Below are 27,513 nucleotides of genomic sequence, written 5' to 3'. Positions count from 1 at the left end.
TCAATTTTTTTCTTTCTAACGATTTTCCAAAGAAGGAAAAACGCTAGAAAGAAAATACAAAGACAACAATGTAGCAGTTAAAAAGCAAGCCACAAAAGATAAAAGTAATTATGTAAATGATATGCTAAAAATTTCAGAACGAGTTGAGCAAGAAAACGACCTGAGAACACAATACACCATCATACGAAATTTGACAGGGAAAACACTAAAAGATAGTAAACAAATAAAAAAAAAAGGAATTAAAGTAGAACATGAAATAACACAAAGATGGAAAGAACACTTTGAAGAAATAGGTATACTCCAATTACGAGGCAACCTCAGATATAGACCAAGAAAATGAAATACAGCAGTTTAATGTTAGCACAGATGAAATTGCCAAAGAAGAAATACAAAACACTAAAAAATGGCGAAGCCGCTGGAAGTGACAACCTACCGATAGATTTACTAAAGGCCAATGCAAACCAATCAGTAGAAATGTTACACAAACTTTTTAACAAGGTATGGGCCAATGAGGAGCTACCAAAAGAATGGAACAAGGATGTAATCATCAAGATACCAAAAAAGGGCGATATAAGCAGATGCTAGAAATGGCGAGCAACACTGCTGAGTGCCACATCTAAAATAATGTCCAAGGTCATATTGAACAGACTGAATCCAGAGCTAGACAAGAAACTAAAGAGCCAGACTGGAACATGCGGCAGAAATGGTAGAAGGTGTAGCTATATCAATCCTCCTAATAAACCTAATGTCTTCCTCAGAAGTTCCTTCTACATCTTTTGAAAAACCATAAATTTCTGAAGAATCCAACATCACTCAAGAAGCTACAATGCCAATGAAAATCATGGTTACTCCTGAACAAATCTACTAAAAAAACTAAGTTTTAACCATCTTCATAAGTCTCCTTTTTCTATCTTTTATCAAAATTGTCGTGGATTGCGCACTAAACTTCGTATTATTAGAAACAATTCACAGGGAGTTTGTTATGATATAATTATATTTACTGAAACTTGGTTAAATGACCAAATATTTGACTCAGAACTTGATCTTACTGATTATGTAATATATAGGAAGGACCGTTCTCACCTCACTAGTACTGCGAGCAGAGGGGGGGGGGTTCTAATTGCAGTATGCTCAACTATCCCTAGTAGACTGCTGGAATCTTTTCCAGGTATAGAACAAATATATGTGGCTGTAGGCAGTACTAATTGTCCGCTTATTGTGGGTGCGCATTATTTTCCTCCTAAATCTGCTTTAGAAAAATATATCTCCTTCAATAACAGTATCGATAATCTTTCAAATACATTTCCCACCTCTCATTTCTGTATTGCAGGGGACTTCAACCTACACTGTTCTTGGTCTCATGATAATTTTTGTTCTACGGCAATTCCTGCTCCAGGCATTTCTTTAATCGAAGAAGATGCTATAAATATTATGAATCATATATGTTCCTATCAAAATCTTTTCCAACGCAATAACATCTATAATAATGTAAACTCATTACTTGATCTAGTTTTGGTTCATGATGAAAATTGCATTGTCGCAGAAGCTGATGAGGGATTGGTTGAGCCCGATAGTTTCCACCCTCCTTTATGCTTTAATTTAAACCGCAGAGATGTTTTAACTGATGAAATGAAAGCTGAAGGCTTTTTCTACGACTTTAATCAGCAAATTTTCAAGGCATTTCTGAAGGCATTACTTAGACACAATATATTGGGATGAAATTTTCAGAGACAAAAGTTTAGATGAGATGGTCAATATACTTTATGATGTCTTATATGGCGCTATCGATGTTTATGTACCAATGAAAAAGTTTTATACTGGCAATTTTCCTAAATGGTATACCCGAGAGTTAAGAAACTGCATCATTGCTAAAAAGAAAGTTCATAAGAAATTTAAAGTGACCAGGTTACCTCAAGACTATGATGAATTTTCTAGATTAAGGTTGATATGCAAGTGCTTATCAGGTCAAGCATACAATCAATTTGTAGCAAACGTTGAACATACACTTCCCAGTAACATTAAAAGCTTCTGGAGGTTCGTAAATTCTAAAATGAACAATAATAGCATTCCGAACACTTTAAACCATAATGGCCAAACCAGTTCCGATGGTCCTACCATAGCCAAGATGTTTGCTCAGTACTTTGCTGCAGTGTATAGTGAGGATGAATGTCCTATTCCAAATAGTGCAAGGGCTAACACTAGTTTCAACATTACTGGTTGTGACTTATCTATTTCAGAGGTATATACCAAATTATCCCAGCTCAACATACATAAGGGTCCAGGGCCTGATGGAATCCCACCCAAGTTACTGAAATACTGTAGTTTTAATCTTGCTCGTCCCTTATTCTTTATTTTTCAAAAATCATTACAAACGAGTGAATTCCCTCCCGTTTGGAAAGCTAGTTTTATATCACCGATATTCAAGAATGGCGATAGAAGCAGGGTTGAAAGCTACAGACCTATTAGTATCCTTAATACTATACCTAAACTGTTCGAGAGTTTAATATGTGACAAAATTAAGCCTACTATAAAAAATGTAATCATTGAACAACAGTATGGTTTTGTAATGGGGAGATCAACTGAAATGAACTTGTTAAATTATACCTCCTTCTTAAATGAAGCATTGGAAAGCAAACAACAGGTAGATGCGATTTATACAGATTTTTCCAAGGCATTCGATAGGGTCATCGATAGTTATTATCGGGGGTTAAATCGGGTAAATTATAGTTAAATCGGGGGTACCTCAAGGCTCCCACTTAGGACCTATCCTTTTTATTTTATTTATAAATGACATAAATAAAAGTTTCAATTTTGCTCAATTTCTTCTATTTGCTGATGACCTTAAATTATTTCACATAATTACCTCTGATTTGGATTGCTACAATTTGCAATCAGATCTTAATGGTCTTGTGGAATGGTGCTCACTTAATGGTATGGACTTAAATGCAAACAAATGCCATGCTATAACTTTTACTCAACTGAGAAACTTTGAGAATAATTCTTACTATATATGGGACACTACGTTACAATTAGTTGACTCAGTTACAGATCTGGGTGTTATTCTTGACACTAACTTGAATTTCAACCTACACATTAATAGCATGGTTTCTAAGTCATTAAAGATGCTTGGCTTTGTTAAAAGATGTAGCTATGACTTTACGACTGGTTGTTCTTTAAAACTCCTTTATTGTTCTTTGGTTAGACCACACTTAGATTATGCATCATGTGTTTGGTCACCTCAATATAATTGTCACATTAATAAAATCGAACAAGTTCAGCGTAAATTCTTACGTTATTATGCTTATAAGATGCATCTCACTGGTCAAAGTTATGAGTCTTTACTGCAAACTATTCAACTTGACTCATTACAGAGTCGTCGTCAACATAAAGATCTTTGCTTCTTATTGGGACCGTGCAAGTTGCGCAAAGCGACACCTATTTCTACGCTCTGCACTTTTATTGGCACTTTTAATTGTATTGACCAATTACGTTAGTCCTGGTTGATGGATAATTGTCAAGGCCATAGCCCAAAAAAATAATAAGAAGAAAAAATGAGATTCAGGTTATGTGATGAAAACGTAAACAATTGTATGTAGTAAATAAAATTAGTGATTAAAATGCAGTACTGCAAGCAAAATACAATTAATTAAATTTACCTTTATATAATAATTGCATATCATATCAATATTGTGGAGCAACATACAATTTTTCTCCTTCAATGACAATAGATATGAAATGTACGTCAATTTGACAATTTCAATTGACAATATGAATTATTTAAGAAAGTTGCAATATTTCTCCACTATTCGTGCACGATCGTTTCACGTATCCCTTCCAAGTACTTGCACACCGCGAATATAACTTAATTCATGGTCATAAATTCTGTATCTCACTCTTAAATAAAATTGGTCTACATGTACCTTCAAGGACCACCCGTTCTGTGACCACCTTCCACGAGGTCATTAACCGTACAAACTATGGTTCAAGTTCCTATCTCTGTAAAACTATTAAATTAGCAAATACATTATCTCCGCATATTGATTTCTTTGTGAACGACTTTACTGCGTTTTCCACACAATTACATTTATATTTAACTTAGTGTTCTAATTTCAAGACTGATTTGTCAATTGCAAAATGTTTTAGATATTTAGATTTTTTACTTTACTTTATATTATAGGACTAGCTCTCAATTGTTAAATGAGAGCAAGTAACTTTATTTTTTGTTGTTGTTTATTATGTATTTACCAATTTTGTACCTACTAGCACTAGTTCTTATTATGAATTCTTTTTATAATTTGTGTGACATTTTAATTGTATCATGTACTAATGGACTTCGGTCCGTCAATAAATAATAAATAAATAAAAATCTGACTATTTTCTGAAGCTGCACAATGCAAAGAAACTCAAAGAGGAAGGAAGAGAGTTGTATTTTACAGCTATCATAGTACACCAGAGAAAGCAGAGGCAAAAAGATTAGGTCTTTAGAGAGAAGAGAGAAAGGAAAGTATGGTAAAACAACTGCAGTTATCCGTACTATATCTAATAAGAAGAAAGCTTGTGAAGATTCTGAGTCTACGCCCCAGGAAGTACAAATTCCATAGATACAGATGATTACCTAGAAATATCTCTGAGCTATGAGGAGGATCAAACGGAAGAAATAGTTTGGAATAATAGTTCTGTGAATCTTCAAGACTATAATGTTATTCTTGTTAAATTTTGTACTAAAAAGTGTCATGTTTGTTATGTTAAAACAGTACAGAATTGTGATGCAATTGATGAAAAAGAAGCTCAATTTATGAGTAAAAAGGAGGAATTTGGAAATTTTACTTTCAGTAAATGTGCAGGCCAATAGCACTATTAAGAAAAGTGACATATTGCTTAAATTGCCTGCACTTCTGCATCTTCTGGAAGTACAGAGAGAGTAATATCATTGTTTGTATTTCCTGTTAATTTATCAAAATACAATGTAAAATAAATGCAACACAGTAGCAATATGTGGAATAAAAACATTAAATTATGGTTTAAAAACCTAGATATAATTAATAGTTGCATAAAAAACATTTATAAAACATAGTATTTATATACAACATTAAAAATTAGTTAGTAACCTTACACTATTTGCAGGAGCACCTATAGCTCATATATCTTTGTATTTTTGGAGAAAAACTATTAAATTAATACTCTATAATATATTTAAAATGAATATAAAAATAATAGATGCTAATTCTTAAACTGCAGCAAATATATAACTTATTTTCTTTGTATTAACTGTATTTGGAATCAAATGTTGAAAAGGAAGACAAAAGAATTAACCCTAAGAAATCAATATCATAAACTATTTTGGTTTGGCACACTTTTTTGACTTCACTTATGCTAAAGAAGTGGCCACATTTAAGATTCAATTTGGAATTTTCTAACCTGATACCACTAACAATGACTATGAGAACTCTTAATTAATCAGTCTTCTTTGAGGAACAATATTGGATTACGCGATTTTATAAGATCTCATACGTACTTATGTACTACGAGATTTAAATGATATTTAATACAATTCAGTGAATTTCAAAGCAGGATAGTTAATGTCGGAATATAATCGATTTCAAGTCCTAGGTTGTTTACTTCATCATCTGAGCCGAAGCATATAAAATAGCGATATAAAGCGTAATACTTACGAAGTAAATGTTGAAGATTTATTTTACAAACACAGCTACACTTAAGTAAATTATTAAAACTATTTTAATTCAGTCGAAAACATTCATAAAAACAATAAAATCTAACATAATACCGGACAACATCGGAAAAAGTTATGGTTCACGGTCAGATCTGTCAGATGTGACAAGTAAAAAATGTTACTGTGCAGGAATGCCAATGTTAATTATTCAAGAAACTGTTACTACGAGTATTTTTTTAGCCGACACTATTTTTATTATCCTGCATTTTAGGCAACTACTTTTACGTCAGTTTGTATTTGGAATAATCTACATTTCAGTTTTAAGGAACATTTTAAATATATACAAATCTAATCCTAGAAATCTAAAAAAAATTATTATTTTTTATGATTATTTTAATTAAATATCTGAATCCGACGTAATTAACGAATAATTGATCCATTTTCAAGTGTTAAATATATTTTGTTTTTTTTTGTAACATTTTTTTTCATTCTGTTTATAATATAAGCAATACCGATTATTTTATTGCTAAAATAATTAGAAATAAAAAAAATCAAAAAGAAAGTTATTCCTAAGATAAACTAAAATCTATATATCAGTAACAGTACATGTTACTTCTATTAGTAACTGGCAAAATTCCAAGAAACTTCGAAAATGTATTTGAATTCTTTATTTAGCTGTAACTGACGTATATGATCTAATTTGTAATTTATTTGAGGTACAAAATGGAATTTCAGTGTTACGTTAAAGGATGTTATTGAAAAATAACTTGGAACCCATCCATGTACCTACATCAGTTCATCAACGATCTTGCTGTAATATTAAATCCATAATATAGCTGGCCATTGTAGACTCTTTGTAGTGAAAATATTTTTACTCTATAACAACAAGAAGTAATTTGTATAATTATAGATACCTATTATAAAAGAAATAAGTATTAGGATTTCTGTATCTGATTTAAGCCATATGGTTCGAGCCCTATAAAGAAAAATTCAGTCTTCACAAATACATTGAGTACCTACCTATAGGTACCAAAAAAATTAAAATTGAAATGGACTTTTTCTGACGCATCTAGACGTTCCCAGCAGTAGGTACCGCTTTTTTTAGAGGATTTAAAATCTCTATCACAAATACAATTATTGGTATGCTTTTTTCGAAAAAAAAAACTCACTAGTCCAATAAGTTTTATATATCTTACCAATACCAACCTTCATGTATCCTTTAGAAATACATTCAAGTGTAATAAATATAAGGACTAAGTACTATGCAATTGGAAAATGCTCTCATGCTCATGCAATCCTACTTTCACTTTAAACCTTTTTCCTAAAGAACTTGTCTCCACAGTTCCAGTTTTTGTTCTAAGTCACTTTCAATACCAGGGAATGTTGCTCTGTAGTTTCGCTGTTATCTGATCCATCACTAATGAGAATAAATAAGAACTAAGCATATAAAGTGCCTGCATATAAAAGCTTTGGTCCTTGGTGCAATCATGCTTTCACATCCTATTCCTCATACATATCTCCCACACCCCTTTATCATCTTCAAGTTCTATCTTCTATCGAAGGTTGGAAATCATCATAGCTATACGCACCCTGTTGACTGCTGCTCTAAATGGTTCTGCACTATTGCATTCAAACCATTCCCTCAAGTTCTTAAGTCGTGACATTTTTCGTCTTCACATATTTCGCTTTCTTCGAATTTGTCTTGGCATAATAAGATATAATAAAAATCTGGCATAGGTATAATAAAAATTCAAAGCCGGCTAACTTATTCAGATGCGCTTGTTTTAGCGTTCACGCTTCCAAGCCATAAAGAAGAGTAAAGAACTCTTAACACAGAAGCATCCTTAGGCGTAGTTCTGGCAGGGACGTAACTAGGTTATTCAGCACCCGGGGCAAACACCTATTTTGGCGCCCCCTCCCCACCAATTGGACTGAAACTAATTCTTTATAACTCCTCTTTAAAAGTGTGGTGTGTCCATCGGCACGCCACATTAATACTATCTTGATCTTAAAATACTCAACCTCAAGTTCAAAGTATATAGGCCTAAATATATTTGGTAAATAATAGAATATGTATTTTCAAAAACAAATAGTTTACTTCAAAACAACATCATTTATACTAAAACACTTAAGATAGTAAATTATGTACAAGTAGATCAAGTATTAGATAAAATTATAAAAAATTTAACTAAAATATTGATTTAAACATTTAATTGCTCTTAGAATTCAACTTTTCGGGCTTTTCTTGCAGCAAATGTACTGACAATCTCACTGAAGCATAGTTTTGAGGCTACCTGGTGCTCAATGGAAATAATCCCTAGGTTTGTCAGCCTCTGTTGCCCTGTCAAATTCCGTAAATAATTTTTTATTATTTTAAGTTTGCTAAAACTTCTTTCATTCGAAGCCACTGAAACCGGAATTGTCAAGAAGATTCGTAAGGCAGTCATTATGTTTGGATATACATCCTCCATTTTGTTCACACACAAAAATTTCAGAAGATCAATCGAATTGGCTGTTTTAATATTTGGCACTAAATCCAAACCATGGTATTTGAAACTTTCCACTTCGGTTGCCAATTCGTCTTTGTCCAAGTCTTCTTTATATGTGGAGGCTAATTCGATTGCTTTAGCCTTTAGGTCATCCCCACTCATTGTTCCAAAGCTAGCTCCGTTGAGAAAACCAAACAAATGATTTACGTTTTGAATAGAGTTGAATCTTTCTCTGAGTTCACAAAGAATGCGATCGACGATTTCTAATAGCTGCTGTTGAAATTTCTACTATTCTGGGAATTCAGGTGCTTCATCTTCGGCATTCTCATCAAACATGCGCTTTTTTCTTCTCTTTCGATCTACTTTAAAATGAGGATCAAGGCCAAGATTTGTTGCCATTTCTTTGGCTTCTTTAATTGCAGCGTTTGAATAGTTTGCCCTTTCCGAGTCTAGTTCAGAGATCAATCGACTGATGTGTTTGGCGGATCTATCTATGGTGACCCTCTCCCATATGTTTCGGTCTAAAAGTGTCCACCGAAATACAAAGATGAGAATCTATAAAACCTTAATTAGACCAATAACGTGCTATGGCAGTGAAGCCTGGGTCATGAAAGAAACATCCAAAAACAAACTCGACACATTCGAAAGGAAAGTACTTAGGAGAATACTTGGACCTGTGAGGGAAAACGGAATCTTCAGAAGTCGATACAACAACGAGCTTTATCAACTTTATAAGGAAACGCCCCCCAGATAGCATGTAAACTTGTGGCAAGTTTGATTCTTCTTTGATTTTTCATTGCTGCGTCAAATATGACGAGGCAAGTTTGTGACAAGTTTGCTGCAATATTGTTATGACAAAGATGATTATTCAAGTTTGTAGCAACTTTGCTTCAAGCTTAGCTTTGCACAGCCCGCTTCGATTCGGTTTTCGTTCGGCGCCCCGACTGATATCCCGCCCACGACAACGAAAGTGTTGCCACCCGGAGGGAAATTTCTGTGTTTGCGAGAATTTTCAACATACAATTGAAAAAGTTATCTCAAAAGGGAATTTTTGCTCCAGTCCAAATTGCACAATATTTAAAAAAATCAAGAGATTTGAAAATAATTCAAGATATTTTCGCAGATTTTGTAAATAGGAGCGAATTTTTTCATAAAAGTGAGAATTTTTAAGGTAAGTTGAGGGAAAAAGCTTACTCGATGGCTGGCAACACGGGAAAAATAATCTGCTACGCGTACGCGGTGATAGTTTGTTGTTGTGGTTATGTTGATATTTTTCTTCAAGTTTTTTACAACTTAAATTTTCCGTACAATTCTCCGAGACTATTACCTTAATTATTATTACTAAGCTGAAGCCTATTTTCTTCATTGTTAATAGACCAAACTGCATGCTTACTGCATTACAGATTAGTACCTACTCATTTTGCTCTGGCCAACTCTGGTGGCATTGAATTGAGGTAGAGGGTAACTCTTTTTATGTTTTTTTGTAGCTTCTAACTGTACTGACATACTATTTAAAATAAATTATATATTATAAAATAGATATAATAAATAAATTTTAGGTTTTATTGTAAAATTGTTACTTTAACATCTTTTTACCTCTTTTAAACATAGATTAATTCTGTTCACACAGCAAGAGTTTTTAACAATTTCTATTTGTTTCAGAGCTGATAGACAAAACCAAGCATCGGAATCTGAAGCTAGGGTGTTTAATGTAAGTTCCAATGAATAATTTTATACAATAGATTGTATTTTAGTCGAGTGATTAATAAATAGTTATATAAAATAGTATTGTACTTTTTATTCACATTGTTTTATTCAAATTGTGGCTAATATCTCAAAACAAACCTTAAGCAAGTTTGTATCAAGTTTGAAAAAACAAACTTCATGCAACAAAACAAAAACAAACCTTCAGAAAGTTTGTTATATCAAGTTTGTATCAAGTTTGAAAAAACAAACTTCATGCAAGTTTGTCACACACCAACTAGCAAGTTTGATTTAACCTTGCTGCAAGTTTGCAAAGTTGCCATGGCAAACCTGCAGCAAGCTTTCATGTTTGATGTATCAAACTTGTTGCAAGTTTGAAACAAGTTTATATTGTTATCTGGCCGCCCTGTCAGACTTTATTAGAATACAAAGATTGCAATGGGCCGGACATGTGATAAGAATGGGAGAGGATAGGCTACCAAAACGAGCACTGAATGCTAGAATGTAAGGAAAGAGGCCGGTTGGGAAGCCACAAAAGCGCTGGGAAGACACAGTAAACAGCGACGCACAAGCCCTTTTAGGAGTCCGTGTATGGAGGAGAGCCGCCACAGACAGGCAAGGGTGGAGGCAAAAAATAGAGAAGGCCAAGGCTCAATTTGGGCTGTAGTGCCGTAGAAGAAGAGAGAAGAAGAAGAAGATCTATGGTGATATTCTCCACTTGTAGGAGCTTGTTCACAATGTCAATGCGGGTCAATTGCTTGTACCAAAAACAGGAGAGAACTATAAAGTCAAACTGCTTGACATTTTTCAAAATATTAGTTGCTTCAGTTTTTGTTTCATCTGAGGTAGTTAGGCTGGTTCTGAGGTCATTTAAAGCATTTATAATTTTACCTAGATGCTTGTATATAACTTGTACAGCTTCCCTCTTAGTCGACCATCTGGTGTTACTTTGTAGTTTTATGCCTCCTCTACACATCGGCAGACGTGTCCGCGGACGGCATCTGCGTATGCATCCGCAGATGTGTAGATGGGGTCATTTGATCGTCTGTTGTTTACCTCGGACCTCTACGACGCATTAGTTTTCGCAGTGAATTCAAAGTAAATATTGCGTCACCCGAGAATTAACACAGACTGAACGATTTACAGATGTGTACTACAGATATGTGGTCAGCACGTGATGATACATCGGCAGATGCATCCGCAGACGCGTCTGCCGATATGTAGAGGAGGCATAATGCCTCCTCTACAGATAGAGGGACATATTTTAATAAAACCTCCCATCTATTGGTGGAGGAAGGGATGGGGGAGCTGTGGGTGGGAGCCGGGAGAGGAAGGAAGTGTTCTGACGCCGCGCCGTCCTAGTGACTCATTCCACAGATAACACAGTGTGCCCATACTCGTTCCGTACAAGTTCATCCGGACCGTAAACATGATTCGTAAATAGTCAGATCATCATTTCACTTTGCATTTTCTTAGACTTAAATCAAATAAAAATAATAAATATAATTATTTTCTTTTGCGACACACCTCGCATTAAAAATATTTTCAACAATTTTTATTAGAAAAATCTGTGGCCGTGTTGGCGCCCCCAACAACTTGCGCCCGGGGCACATGCCCCGCGTGCCCCCCTCTAGTTACGTCCCTGAGTTCTGGACTTATATCCTGACAACAAAGAAACTTTTTAAGTTTAATGAATGATGCACGTGCTATTTTAATACGTGTCTTAATTTATTTGGTTAGGTCTACATTTGATGTTATCCATGTTCTTAAGTATTTGTAGGTATCCACACTCTCAATTACAGTATCTTCAATAATCAATTGGATGTCTGTATCTGCTGTTTTTTAGTCCAAGAAATTAAATCACAACGTCTAAGATGGGCTGGCCATGCCCGTAGACTAGACTTCCTAATAACTGCCTAGCCAGGTTAATCTGGGAGGAAGCCCCCACGGGAAGAAGGCCCTTAGGACGCCCACGAATGCGATGTAGAGACAATATATGGTTAGACTTAAGAACAATGGGGCTACCCACTGACCCAACTATCATGGACGACCGTACGAGATGGAAGCGAGTTGTGCAGTCAGCCAAGACTCACCTCGTGTTGTAGTGCTACGAGAAGAAGAAGAATCTGCTGATTTAGGTACCCATGATCATGCAATTAGTTTTCTTAAGGAACAGTATTAATTAAAGCATTGTATTCAGTTCTGTAAATCAGAGGTTCTCAATAGGGCTTTTCATTCACAGTCATTTGTTTCGAGCTTCTGTCATGTGTCACATAATATTAATATATCTACGTCATACGTTATTGGTATTTTAAATATATACAACGTATATACCAATGATACAAACCAAAGACGTATGGCGTAGATATGTTAATATATTATTATGTGACACATGACAAAGGCTCGAAATAAATGACAATCGATGAAAAGCCCTATCTGTAGTACTTAGTAAGAATTGATAATACAATTTAAAAATATAGGTGGTACCAAAAATAATAAAAATAACTGTAGGTGGTACATCACTCAAACAGGTTGAGAACCGCTGTGTAAATCATTGTTGTGTACGTCATTATTACTGTATCATCTGCAAAACATAAGTTATTCAAGACTTCTCAATTGATCCCATCTATTGAATCTGATATTATATTTCCTTGCATCTGTCGGAAAGCCTCCTGTCTTTTGTCTCTCGAATTTTCTTTCTGATCTATCTCTGAATTCCTTAATTCCTTTGTATTTTTTCAGATCTTTAGTTTATTATTTTATTCGTTCTTCCATAAGTTCAAGAATTTCTACTGGCATCCAAGTTTTTCTTTTTTATTCAAGTGATTCGAGGGTTTCTTTTCCAATTGACACAAGGGCATGTTGAATGTTTCCCCATTCTTGGTCAATAAAGTTCTCGCATTATCTTCTTTGACCTTCCTTTAAGTACTCGTTTATTTTAAACTTCGTTTCCGCTTATGTGTTGTCTTGTTTGAGCCTCTTTGTATCCATAATTTTCTTGGAGCTAGGGCTCTTTACATTCTTTAGTTTCACTCCCATCGACAAAATAACCCGGATATGTGATCGGAGGATATGTCCGCTCCTTGATCAGTTTTGTATATTATAGAATTTCTATATCTTCTGTTGACGATAATATAGGTAATATATAATCTATTGATTTCTGACACATACTCTCCAGAGGATCTTTTTTATTGATCCTCAACCCTTTCGAAAACTTTATCTTTTCCTAAGATGTCGCCAATACCATTTGCTTATTTATTCCTATATTTTTTTATCAGCTGGCTCTAATGAAAATATTGCAGCATCTGTTGTTTATCTGCCTTGTACAAATCTGTATTTTATGACCCATTAGTTTGTGCATTGTTGTATATCTTTTCATAATAATACACTGCTTTTCCATTTAGGTATCCCAGTTCCATAATTCTAGTAAATGAACCTCTTCTAGTAAATGAAGCCAGCTTATTCCTGTCTCTCCTAAATCTGCGTCTCCACACTTTTCTCAGGAACATCATCTCTGGTCCAGCTACTTTACCTTGCAGCAGTTTTGAAAACATGACAAGAAGCATTGAATATTGCTATCTACTTCTGCAATTTGGAAAAAAAAAGTGTGCGCAAATCACGGTACACAGAAAACCGGTATGTTCGCACGCATGGAAGGCGAACTCGTGACGTCATATGGGAACCTTAATTTTCATCTGGCAATGCTAAATGAAGCGGTAATATTGTTTGAATTTTAAAATTATGTACCTATCATTGCTTTTTAAATAAGAAATTGTATTGTATATTCTTTTTACTGTCATTTTCCAATGTGCATTTAATTTAAACATGAATTTCCGTTGAAAAATAAAGATTTTAGGTATCTGTTGTCCAATATACATTCACCATAGTATATTAAAAAAATAAAACAGAAATAATATAAACATTCACTTTACTACTGGGTCTGTAAAAATGTTTCACATAAAATTGTGTCTACTTACTGTTATTCTAGATTGTTAAAAAATATTTGAATAAAAATAAAAACTTAACCACAAATCAATTAAGAAATTTGAAGTTTTAGATGAATAGAATCAATTACTTGATGACTTTAAAATTTTATTTACAAAATAGAAAAATGTTGATTTTAAGTTAAACCAGGTTAGGAATCTAAAAATTTCAAGTGCGAACATTTTATTAGACTGTAATATACATACATATACAGAGTGGGCCAAAGAAAACAGTCCACCTCGATATTTGGCAGTATTTATTAGATTTTAAGGAAATGACGAAACAGATCGATTTTTGATCTAAGTGGGACACATTTTTACGGTACATACATTTGTCATTTGTCAACCCCCTCCCTTCCACTCCCCCCACCCCTTATTTGTAAATAGGGAATAGGGGTCGTGTGCTAGCTCATTTAAAAGGTTACTCGATTCTTTATTCAGTAATATAAACATAAACATAATTACTTATACAGGGTGTTCAAGAAAAAAATATTTTAATTAAATTAATTGACACAAAAAGAATATATGTAATTTATTTAATTCAAAATACATTCTACTGCTGTCACAAAACAGAAAAAAATGTTTTTTGATAAATAAACATTACTCTTCGCTTAATTTCAATATTCAAACTGCCACCCATCTGCCTATTGGTAGGTTGAATATTGAATTTAAGCGAAAAACATTTATCAAATAAACATTTTTCTCTGTTTTCTGTCAGTAGTAGAATGTATTTTGATTTAAATAAATTGCATACATTCTTCTTTTTGTGTCAATTAATTTAATTCAAAATAATTTTTCTTGGACACCCTGTATAAATAATTATGTCAGTGTTAATATTACTGAATAAAGAATTTAATAACATTTCAAATGAGGTAGCACACGACCCGTATTCGCTATTTAAAAACAAGGGGTGGGGGAAATGTAAGGGAGGGGGTTGACAAATGACAGATGTATGTACCGTAAAAATGTATGCCCCTTAGATTAAAAATCGACCTGTTTCTTCATTTCCTTAAAATCTAATAAATACTGCCAAATAACGAGGTGGACTGTTTTTTTTGGCCCACTGTGTATATGTATGTATAAAATGTTCGCACTTTAAATTTTTGTGATTCCTAACCTGGTTTAACTTTAAATCAATTATGTATATTAATACAGTGGAACCCCGATAAGTCGGCCCCCGATAACCCGGAAGTCCGGCTAACCCGGACCGATTTTCGTCAGACAAACATTTCAACAAAAAATGTATGTAATATAATATTTGAGAGGTAATGTGTGTTTGTGTAATTTGAACTATACGATAGTAAAAATGACACATGGCACACGGCGCGCGGCGCCGGCAGCAGAGCGACGTTATTATCGGAAACAACAAGCAACTGTTATTCCTTTATTTATATCAAGCTGTCTTAGCATTGTTTAAAAAAGACTAAAAGACTATTTAAAAAATTATTTTTTAAACAATGGCGTTACGTTTTCACTGTTCTTAAATAACAACATCGTTCCGATTGTGACTGTATTGTATGTAGTACAGTATTGTATTGTTCGCTTTCGTTTGCTTAGGTTTGTGTTTGCGTGTTTTTAGTAATGTAGATGTGTAGTTACTGTGCATGTGTATATTTCATGTTATTTTAATTATAACTAGTGTTGCCCAAATGCAAGACCAAGACGAGACTTAGACAGTCTTGGTCTTGGTCTTGCGCCAGTACACCTGGTCTTGGTCTTGGTCTTGATATTGCGCTTCCGGTCTTGGTCTTGGTTTTGGTCTTGCAGCAAGAGTCTTGCAAGTCTCGCAGTTACCCACTAGCATATTGCATATCTTTGAATAACGTGACAGAGATGTACATTTTAAGCTAGAATACCATAGTCATAGTAAAGACCAGCCAAATTAATAAATATCTAGACCAGCGGTTCTCAATCTGGGGTGTATGTACCACTGGTGGTACATATCATTGTTTGCGGTGGTACACAAAACGCAAAAACAGCTAAAATCAGCACCACAATTATTATTATACTTAATTAGATTACCTAGCTAGATACCTATTTCAGTTAGGTGGTAACAAAAATAATAAAAAGTATTTTGTGGTTCATGACTCAAAAAAATTGAGAATTACTGATCTAGACAACTGAGACCGAGTGGAGTTTAAACCCATGATCTAAGTGATCCGTTCCTATGTTCTAACTAACTAAAGTTTATTAGAAACTTATGTATTTTATTATCCAATACAAGCGAATGAAAAAAAACATAATGGTAAGAAAATATGAGGTTATCGTTGTAAATTCAGTATTTTATAAATGCTAGAATATTCCACAGAGTGTGAAAAACACACTTTTATTGGTACACCCGGTGTACAATGACAATAATTGACCTGTCTAGCAACAATAATATTACAGCGATATTTATAAAAATAAGACAACATATTAAGAAATCACTTAAATCGGACAACAGGCTTAGGAAATTCAAGACATTAAAAATGACCCGTTTTTAAGGTGGTGAGTAAATTTTTTGGAGAAGTGTATATCGTTAATTTCGGTATTTTATTTACACTGTTCTTTTGTCTCGTTATCATACTTTTAAATATTAGCCGCTCTGTTTCGGCAAATTTTGTGTAACCCAGTGATCTCATAGCATAGTAGCACATTCAGCAAAAACAATACATAATAGTCTTACTATTCTATATACCGATAAGATTAAATTTGTGGTGTTTAAATTCCTAGAAAACTAATAATGAAAAAAATGAATTACTTATTAGGTATATTTTTTATCATCAAGGTGATATATTTTTAAAAAGTTTGGATACGATATTTGATATTACTATCGGCGTCACAAAGCAAGAATGTTATGTTATGATTAAAAGGCGACTATTCTCATAACCCGGACAACTAATTTCAGAGAAGTCGTCTGCTGGGAAGGAATGTACAAAATATTTTATTTTTACATTGTAATAATGACCTGAGTACGTGTCAAATGTGTCAAGTGTTCTTTAAATGGATATTTTGACTCGCTGTGTATGTTTATGGTATTTTTCGTAGTGAGCATAAGTCCAATTTTCAAAATTTTTGTTACAATTTTTTTTTGTTTTTCATAAAGTATCTAAGAATATAGCCGAACTAATATACTCCCTAAAACGACCCTCAGTTCTAACTGCAAGACGCAAGAGTCTCGCAGGCTAAGTCTTGTTCTTGCTCAAGTCTTGCACGGTAAGTCTTGGTCTTGGTCTTGCTAAAATTAGGCGGTCTTGGTCTTGGTCTTGGCTTGAGAAAACGCAAGAACAAGATCAAGACTGCAAGACCAAGACCGATTTTGGGCAACTTTAATTATAACGGAGTTTATCTGTAAGTATACCGTATTTTATTAATTTTTACCATATTCTCCGGCTAACCCGGATTTTCGATAACCCGGATCGGCCGCGGTCCCGATTAATCCGAGTTATTGAGGTTTCACTGTACTATGTATAATACATATTATATATATTATTAAAAAAACAAATTTCCGGGAAAAGTTTTATTAATAATATTAGAATTAGTATCTAGAAATAAAATCATTTTTTAAAATTAGAAAATTTAGATATCTTTTTGTCAAGTGATCTCTGGCAGTTTTTAAAACTTTTTTCTGTTAATATCCCTCATTCTAATATACGTTCGTGTTCTGCACATGCATAATATCACCTCAAATGGCATTATAGTCTCGATTTTAATAAATTAGTATAAAACTAATAGTTATATTATAATAGTTTTAAAAATACGCAGTTATGCTAATAAACAACAATTTGTAACTAAAATAATATAGAATTACTTCAATCGTTAACAACTTAATATTTTAAAACCGCCTCAATCTATTCACTTTCAACGCCACCACATACGAAATAATGCATCCAAACAATAAGCAAATATCTGTTAGGTTCCCACGTGACGTGCTGCGCGGCCGAAACCAAATTTAGCGACGACAATCGGCATACCGGTTCTCTGTGTACCGTGTGCGCAAATGTGAAAAGTTCATAGAAGAATGTTGGATACGTGAATATTCCATCGAAGCAACTAAACCAAAGTCATCATTTACAATCTAAATTAATTATTGATTGGGTACACTGTAAGGAAATTCGTTTTCATTTTCTCAATAAGAATAATTTTGAGTTATTATCAGTAAATATATACTTAACAATACATTTTAGAAACAATAGAAATTGTAATTTCCTTCTATTTTTGTATCAATAATTACTGTAAAATACATATTATCAGTTAAAACCGTATTTTTGTTTGTCTTCGACAGTGCTTCAATATTCGGAGAATTTGCTATATATTAACTTTCTCAGAACAGCGAATTGTTTCAGTCAAAGCTTTCATCCCTCATACAAAATAGTCACAAATTCCTGAAATATACTAATATTGTTATTGGCATACTGTCTTACATGTTCTGAGTTAGCTAATACACACTACTCTCTAGTGTAATGGGGGTTGCATAAGGAAGGGAGCTTCTACTAGAGATAGGTGGTCAATGAAGATTATAACTGTGATTTTAATAATATATTTATATTATGATTTATTAATTAATTCCTATGTCACCCCTTTTACACTAGAGAATTGTGTGCTGAGGTCAACTCATTACAGCCTACTAACGTGTAGTCGTTATATTTCACCTATATTATCTTCTTTTGTTTTCATGAAATAGTCTACTCCAGAATTTTTCAATATTGTCCATTTTTTATGTGACTACTTACTATCTTATATTCCCCTACATCTTCTTTTGTTTCATGAAATGAGGGGTATAGAAGCAAAATCCGCCAAGTCACATCTATCAAAATTTTCAGGAGACCTGAAAAACCATTACAGAGGACTGCTGCGATATTTTGAGCTTTCTGTTTGATTTACTTGTATTCCAGTATTATATTTTATTAGAAGAATACAAAATAAAAAATATTTGATCTGCAGTTTCAGTATAAAATTGGTTTTATTTATGGACATGACGGGATTTGCAACAAAATTTAGTGACTTTGTATTTGAAATCCTCAAAAAATTCGGAACACCGTGTTTTTTTAAACTTCACTTAATGAATTATTTTAAAAATTAACTTAAAAACACATTTATTTGTTAATATTTATAATCATTGTTATAAAATTGAAAATAACAAACTCATAAAAATTTTGCGGGAAAGAGTAAATTATGTGTCAGTCCAAACGTTATGCCATTGGTCAGACCGGACTTGGCTGTCTTCGCAACTAGATTTTTTTGGACAAGGCGGGTTTTGCAGCTTAAGCTGTGGCTTAAGCACATTTTCTCCTTTACATGACTCCCATTTAAGGTAGGATTTGCACCTAAATTATGTTTGAACTTATGTACAGTAAAACCTCCGTTAACCGAAACATCGTTTAACCGAAATGGATGACAGTTCAATAATTTCATCAATAAAAAGTAAATTTAAAAACTGCAATAAAATTAAGGAAAATGAACATGTTTAAGAGTGTTTTTTTGAAGAAATCTTCTATTTTATTTTGTGTTTTTCTTTGACAATGATGTTTTACTGCTCTATCACTCCAATATGTAATTTGATACAAGAAGAATACAAAAAACAATGTTATTTTTAACCGAAATTATTGTTATCCGAAACGGCCTCCCACCCCAAATTATTTCGGTTAACAGAGATTTTAGTGTATATACACACAAAGAACAAATTGCTGTATCAAACGAAAATTTCACAAAAATGTGACTTAGCGGGTTTTGCATCTATACCCTCAAATACTCTATTTGATAATTTTGTCCACTCTTCTATGTGACTACTATGTTAAAGTCCGTATATTCACCTATACTAAATTTGCAATCAAGATGCAGTAGAAATAAACAAACCAAGACACGTTAAATGCTACTAGGAGCACTCCCGAATCATAATTTACAATGTATAAACTTTGGAAATCATGATTTGGGATTTACAATGTATATACATTGTAAATTATGATTCGGGAGTACTCCTAGTAGCATTTAACGTGTCTTGTTTTCTTCTACTGCATCTTGATTGTAAATTTAGTATAGATCTTATTTTCTTCTCATGAAATAGTCTATTTGAAAATTTTATCCACTTTTTTTATGTACCTACTACATTGTAGTCTCTGTATTCACCTGCATTTTCTTTTGTGCTCATAAAATCATATATTTCAGAATCTTGTCCACTTTTTGTGACCAGGTAGGTCTATTTTTAGTTATTTTATTCACTTAATATTTTTCATTTTTATTATTTTTAGGAATTTTAGGTTGTAACTTCAATGGAAAAATAATTATTTTGTTTGAAATAATACAATAAAGTAACATACTTCAAAGATTTATTATTTTTTCTGCATTATTTTTTTTCTTGGTACAGACATTTATTTGATTTTATAACTAAATCCAAACAACACCCACAGAAGAAGAGAACAAAGTAATTAGTACTTTATGTAAATTTTTTTTGTAAAGTGTCATGTCAGAATATAGTGTGTATACTGGGATATGAAGTTCTGCTCTTCCATGTATATCGTTTACAAATCTAGACATATTAGTATGGAAGTACATAAATCTTATGAAGACTTCTATTAAAAATGTATAAAAATTCCCACATATCTAACAAATCTATATTAATTTGAGATCAGATTGTGTTCTTAGTATATTTGGTAAAGAAGTTTTAATACTGAACAAATCACACGTTACACAGTGAACTACATACGTACAGTACACTAAAAGCTTCAAACTAAACGGTTAGCATAATATATGCCATAATGTTTAGTCAGGGTACTGTACACATATATTCCCCCATGTACTTTTTCAGTTCTCAACCAAATATCAGCTGAACGCACCTATTCTATAAAAATAAAATTCGTATCGAACTAATATCACAAAAAATATGAATATAACACTTTTATAATCTGCACACCTATATCACAATTTTAGAATTTTTAAAATTACCAAAAACCTTAAAAACTCTTTTATATCTTACACATACAACTCAATGTTAACTAACTTGATAAAGAAACGAACGATTACAACTAATGATATAGTTATGAATACAAAAACGTGAATGAAATAAAAAAAATTTCGAGATACTTGTAAATGTAAATGTGTACGTATATGTGTGTGAATGATCACATATTATTATCAAAAATCAGTCGAGTTAGTAACTCGAGCGATACAGTTGCTTCTTGGTAAGTCCATATTCTGCACTTATCATAAGCGCTCCAGAACTTGTGATTTTTCTGTAACAAAGAAAAACAATCATTAGTAACCCAGTTTATATAAGTCATATTTGAGTGTGGTAATGCAAGTAGTTTAGAAGGAACAAAAAATATGATCAAAAATGCTTGTGGTCTTCAAAAGAGAGAGGAGTATGTACAGGACTTACTAAATTGGACACTATGAGCAAAAATACGACAAAATCTACAATTTCATGAATTCAAAAATGTAAACAATGACTTAGAAACTAGAAAAAAAAAACCAAAATTCAAAACATTACACCAAGTACTGTTTAAACAAGAAGGACTTGTAAAGAGTTACACTACAAAATTTTTATATGTTCAGTTCTAGTTGGATAAAAAATAGATTTATCAAAATACCAAAAGAAACTGTAAGTCAGATACTGTCATGGAGTCATGGCTGGGTCATATCCAGAGATAAGAGACAAAATGAACAAAGAAAATGGAGTCGACAATGGAAGTCGATATGTAAGAAGATCTGAAAAGTATGAATGTAAGACAATGAAAGAGAAAGGCACAGGCACAAGTAGTCAGTCAGCCAGGGTTATAAATGCTAAAAGAAGATGTGTCAAGCATACCTAAAGTTAAGTTGATTATGTAAAGGAAAGGAAAGAAGCTGATCAAGGAACATTTGTTTCAAGGAAAAGTAGTGCTAAAGTGATACTTACTTAAGAAACTGTGGCAGAAACGAATTCCATCCAGTGGTCGCCTGCTTAAGCGTCAAGTACACTTCGAAGGTAGAAGGAGTCGAAGCATCGCACTTGACCTGGCTCAAATTCGTCTTGAGATCATTGTTCTCAAAGTCTATATACAAAGTGCACCCACGAAGTCCACAAGGTTCAGAATCGGCCAAGTAAAAAAGATCTTTGGCTATCGAATGCGTCAGTCCATTGGGAAGAAGAACTTCTCCTACCGAAAGATGGGTTCTCTTCGCAGTCCTAAGCTCTCCTTCGAGACGCTTAGATAATGCTTCTATCAGGGACGTCTCTTCTAACCGGAAAAATTCATTATATTCTGGTTCACAGCCTGAAAAAAAGAAAAAAAAAACATAAGTAAATGTTATGAACAAAAAAAACTTTATATTCATAAATTATTATCTTCCTTTAATAATTTTTTATTTAAAATTACTTTTTATACTGAGTTTACATTATATTATTCACCTGATGTATTTGTTTATTTTTCTATTTCTGTATTGTCAGTCAGGTGTTTAAGGGCAACCCCGGAGTATTCTTTTGTGTGTCTTTTACAACAGGTTCGTCAAAAGAATAGGGACGGAAAGATCAGGTAATCTTATTTCTCGCTTTAACAATGGATCGGTGGTTTTATAAAAATGAACAGGTAGCTACTGTGTCGAGATATACGCCTTTTGTAGTAATTTATTCAGCGTAATCTTTAACACAATCGCATTAATCACTATTTCTCAGGTAATAACCAGCGATTGAAACACTCTCAAAAACCGGTTCTAAGAGATGAACAGTAACTCGTAGAGTATAATAAATTATTCCATTTCAGCATTAAATTATCAAGCTTTCTTTTATTAAAAAAGGACTCCGGTTCATATCAGTGCCTAAAAAAGTATTCCTTTGTTCATTCAGTCCCTAATTTGTGTAATACAGATGAATCTACCCTTCGAAAAAGCAACCGGTTACAAACACGACTCGAGAGGCATCCTCCGTCTCTTTCTCGCTTGAATTATTCTGCAGGGCACGTATCTCCGAACTTGTTGCTGTGTGAAAGGAGGCGTGGTATCGCTAGTCCCGAACAAAGCCAGATGATTTGATTTATTTCACAAATGACCTCGCTTTTAAACTACTATGAAAAAAAAACCAATCTTGTTTTGGAACTTGAGGTATTATTATTTAACTAAATTACATAACTAGGAGTGTTTCCGAGTCATTAAGATACGGGATCGACGATTTTTTTTGCTCAAATAGATCCAACGAACTGTTATGTGTTTATCTCAAATATTACAGATACCTAGTATCATCCAAAGGCTTATTTAGCATCAAAAAGAATAATATGCAGAAAACTGAGAGCAATGTACCGGTAAAGAACAAATAAACAATTTCTATTACTATCAAAAGTCAAACATTTCTGCATCTACTTTTACAAAAACGAGTTAAAACCAGATAGTAACGTCTTATCTCCTTTTCACTTCTTTCAAACAAATATACATTACGAAAAAGCTCGTTCCATATCATGAATTTGTAACAACAACTGTTAGATAAGAAGTAAAAAACAATTTGTTGCTTCTGTATTACGAATCGGACTATATTTCGATCGATTTCATTACCTTCAAGGTTACAACTGACTCATCCTGAAGACATAAAGTCTAGTTTTGTACATTGTTAAACCAACCGTGTTCCTCGAGTTTTTGTAACACAAAATCAGATAATAATTGTTTATGCTGACCTTCATTATGTTGAGATCGCACAAAAGCAAAGAAAAACTATACTAAAATCACAATAAAGATGCACTAGAAATAAACAAATCAAGGCACGTTGAATGTTACTAGGAGCACTCCCAAATCATGATTTACAATGTATTTACGTGAATATACATGTAAATCATGATTCGGGAATGCTCCTCGTAGCATTCAACGTGTCTTGGTTTGTTCATTTCTAGTGCAACTTTATTGTGATTTTAGTATAACTCTTTTACCGATTTCTGTTGTCCAATTACCGTTTTTCATGTTAATGTAATGTATTTTTAGATACATTTCTATAATATAATGAACTCTGGACAAATTTTGACGGATATATTTTTGAACCATAAACAACTTTTGAAAACTGGCTCTTTGCCAAAGCTTTCTTTCCATGTTTTTCTCGAATATACATACAAAATCTGTATGAAGAACTAATGTATCTAAAGTGTTTACTTGGTCGTCGCTTGATTGCTTTAATGATAGAACTTTTGCATTGCAAAATATGTAAATTTATTTAAATAGGCAACGTGTGTCTATTATTTTAATTGATTGATAATCATTCTCTTTTGCTTGTCAACTATAGAAGGCTTGACTAGAATTTATAGCTTTGTTTTCGTTGTTTTTATATTTAGAATAACTATTATACATTACCATAAATTTATATATAACTTTAAAACGTATTTCTATGTTAACTTTCTTTAGAGTAGATACATGATGTAAACAAGTTTTTACGTGCGTATGTAAGATTTTTTCTAGCAGTTTTTTTAAAAGGGGATTTATGACTATGAAAAAATCAGAACTTGAAATTTTATGTCTTGCAGTTGAAAAGACATGAGAAAATCATACAATGCAAGATGTAAAAAGATAAGGAACCGAAAAATGACGGCATATTGATAAAAGTAGGAAGAAATGTAATATACAACTGAAAAATGATTGTCCCAAGAAGTATTCTTCTTGTTGCGTAGACTACTGTAGACATGACTCGGTCTGTTTTTCAATGTGTCTCCAGTAGGTTGACGTTCCATCGTTTTCTCCAGTGATCGTCTTCCTATTGAGGAACCGTCTCTTGTCCTCTTATTATTTACGATTCTATTTGTTGTCATTCGGCTTTACGTGATCGTTCCATTCCACTCCTCTGCTTCTTACTCAGTCCATGACGTTGTTCACGTTGCATGTACTTCTAGCTTTGTCCCTTAGTCTCTTAGCATCGATTTTTTTAACGATTTTTACCTCTGCTGTTTCAAGTACTCTTTGTCCTCCCTGTGCTAAGTCGTGTTTCTGTCGCGTATGTCATTATTGGTCTAATGGCTCAATAGTAAATACAAAAAGTTAAAAGACCTAAACATAGTTGTTTCATGGTTCTTGTGAGCGTGAGAGAATAATGTTCACAAAAGAGGTTCTAGCTATGAGGAAAATTGAGGATTTTTATTCGAAGTAAATTTAAATAAAAGTCTGATATATGGAAAAGAGATAGGACTAGAAGTTTTGAAGCTTTACATTCCTAAAATCGTATTTTAAGTTATTCCCTTATAAAAAAAGATTTATTTTTGAATTATGAGGCTTCTACCTATAATTTAAGTCTTAAATAATATTTGAACCTGAAAAAACAGTTTTCAGTCATCAAAAACAGAAATACATTGAAAATCTCATTTTATCTAAGTACCTCAATCTACAATAATAAAAACTGGGTTAAAAACCTAAAGATATCTGTACTGTAATGTTGGAAGTCAAATTTAAGAAGCTATTGTTCATTCTTGGTCTTATCTGCGATCTGCCTCTTATCATCGAACAAAACGATCAAACATTTTCGAAAAATAACTATAAACAGATTGTTTAATAAAAACAACTTTATTATTCGCAATCAAGTTCTGATAACATTAATAACAAATTTGTATCTTCGAATGTTATCAATGTAAATATAATTATGAATAAGTTTTCAGATACTGAAGTCAATGTGTAATTAAAAAGGCATAAATTTCCAAAGGAATAAAAAACGTCGAGATTGAAGAACACCCTGTAACCGCCTACTTTAACTACATCTGGAAAGCTATTAATTAATCAAAGCACAGTGAAACTCGCGCTGTTGCTAAGCGCTGCTTTCGAGGTCATCAGAGGTCACAACTACAAGCCGGTTGATCGAGAGCCGGCAGAAACTCTATGGCCTAGCTATTAGGTTAGCAACGATAATCGAATGAACCGAGAATCGATTCGACGATCGAGAAGCCCGGAATCGATTCCGGCTAATGGTACGGATGATGGGTCGGTAAAATCTCTTTGTTCGGGACTTAGAATTTGTATAGCCGGAAAAGATATGGAAAGTGTAATCAGCATTAATGTAAACATTGGAAACTTCGAAGGAAGATAACAAAAATATATTAAAACAAGAATTTAAACAATAATTCTCTTGAAATAAAAATCAATTTGTTATTTAAGTTATTTGTTATTTAAGTTACTTATTTAAGTTATTAACAAAAAAAATCTTATTCTGTTAATTATTGTAGTGTTTATTATTAACGAATATAGAGCATAATAAGTGTCTTTATTCGCTATTATATACACTATAGTAAGTTAAAAAATGCATTATGTAGAAGTATATGAAGACTATGTATGGTACAATTTTACTATACAAATCCCTTTTTTCTTTGTTTTCGATAGTGTCTAAGCTGCTTCATACAGCCTTTTGAGTCAACATATAAAATTGTTTCAAAATAATATCAGTAAAGTAAATAAAACAAGCTTTTTATTTAAATGTTATAAAATAGAACATCTTTCTGAATAAAAGTTATAGTTTTTCTTTGTTAGGTAATGTATCTAAAGACCGGCTTTTTGTCAAAGCTGCTATGAAAGCCCTTTTGGTCAATATTTACAATTGTTTCAAAATAATATCAGTAAAGTAAATAAAAACCCGACATAATATACAAATTACTAAAGAAACTTGCTGGTACTCAAAAAGTTATATAGCATCTATAAAACAAGCCTCTAAATCAAAGCTTACAAGTTTTCCTTTGTTATGAAATGAAAAGACCGGCTTTCTCTGTATTGATTTTTTTTATTTGTTCCGGTGATGCAATCATTAGGACTATTTCAAACGATTCTCTCGAATCGATACGGAAAATCATTCGATTATCATTCGGAAAACATCTGACTATCAAACAAAGAATAATTAATAATATAGGACAAAAAGGTTTTGATGATAAGTTTTAATGAAATTAGAAAGATAATAACTAGAAAAGTACTTAGAAATAAGAAATGATATGGAACTACTTAAGGTGTAAGAGAAAAAAGCGAAAAAAATGTAAGTTTTGACAGGTCGATCAGAACAAAGGACGAAGGGATTCACCAAGGGCAAAAGGGCTTTTTTACTTATAACACGTAATCTTTGAGCTATTTTTGTTATTGCAAGAAGTTAATCATTTAAAGCAATGCAAGTTTTGACAAGTCGGTCAGAACAAAGGACTGAAGGGTTAAACAAAGGGCTAAAAGGTCTTTTTTAGTTATAACACGTAAGATTTGAGCTAGTTTTGTTATTACAGGAAGATAATCATTTATAACGATAGCAGTTAATTACATTAATTTATAACTGACCTTTGGAAAATAAAATAATAAAAAAAACCTACCTTCAAGACCGCTGTGCTGCTTGATGTCAACGAAGGGTAAAACTTCCATTTTAATTTAAAAAGAAATGTCCAAAAACACACTAAACTATAAAATTATCAAATTAATTCAATTGACCGGCTTTCTACTGCTCGAGTGAAAACACATGTACTACCTTCTGTGGCTCATAGGAACTGCTAACAAAAATCAGCTGTTCTCTTTATTTATAAAGTTGCATCACCCCTACCGGCTTATGCCCGAAACCACTCGAACCTTCGTTCGGCTGGTTTCGAGAACAGGACTACGTGATTTGGGTAGCAGCAGCTTCATCAAGCAATAAGCATCAAGATCGCCAGAGGCGTGCGTACAGCCGTGCAATTGTCTTACTTCATACATTAAAAATAGAATAAATTGATAAGGAGTCGTTGTATTTGTTTTTTGA

At 33.0% G+C, this 27,513-nt stretch overlaps 2 protein-coding genes across 4 annotated transcripts in view; both read right to left on the bottom strand.

The window, feature by feature from the left end:
• Positions 1-5,851, bottom strand: part of LOC114332949 (stress-activated protein kinase JNK) — a 121,311-nt gene extending 115,460 nt beyond the window's left edge. For all 3 annotated transcript variants that reach the window (XM_028282755.2, XM_050656319.1, XM_028282754.2), the window contains exon 1: positions 5,673-5,851. The gene's annotated coding sequence lies outside the window, so the exon portion shown is untranslated. The remainder of the gene's footprint in view (positions 1-5,672) is intronic.
• A 14,284-nt stretch (positions 5,852-20,135) lies between these two features.
• LOC114332948 (protein charybde) lies at positions 20,136-27,284 on the bottom strand. Its single transcript, XM_028282753.2, has 3 exons — positions 27,095-27,284; positions 21,721-22,078; positions 20,136-21,055 (listed from the first exon to the last, which is right to left on the bottom strand). The coding sequence occupies exons 1-3, from the start codon at positions 27,141-27,143 to the stop codon at positions 20,974-20,976; spliced, it is 489 nt and encodes a 162-aa protein (XP_028138554.1). The 5' UTR covers positions 27,144-27,284; the 3' UTR covers positions 20,136-20,973.
• Between the last annotated feature and the right edge of the window lie 229 nt (positions 27,285-27,513).

This window comes from Diabrotica virgifera, chromosome 7 (genome assembly GCF_917563875.1).
Source record: "Diabrotica virgifera virgifera chromosome 7, PGI_DIABVI_V3a".
In the NCBI taxonomy this organism is placed as follows: Eukaryota; Metazoa; Arthropoda; class Insecta; order Coleoptera; family Chrysomelidae; genus Diabrotica; species Diabrotica virgifera.
Note: the sequence above shows the minus strand (reverse complement) of the source record. Positions and strands in the feature narration are given on the sequence as shown.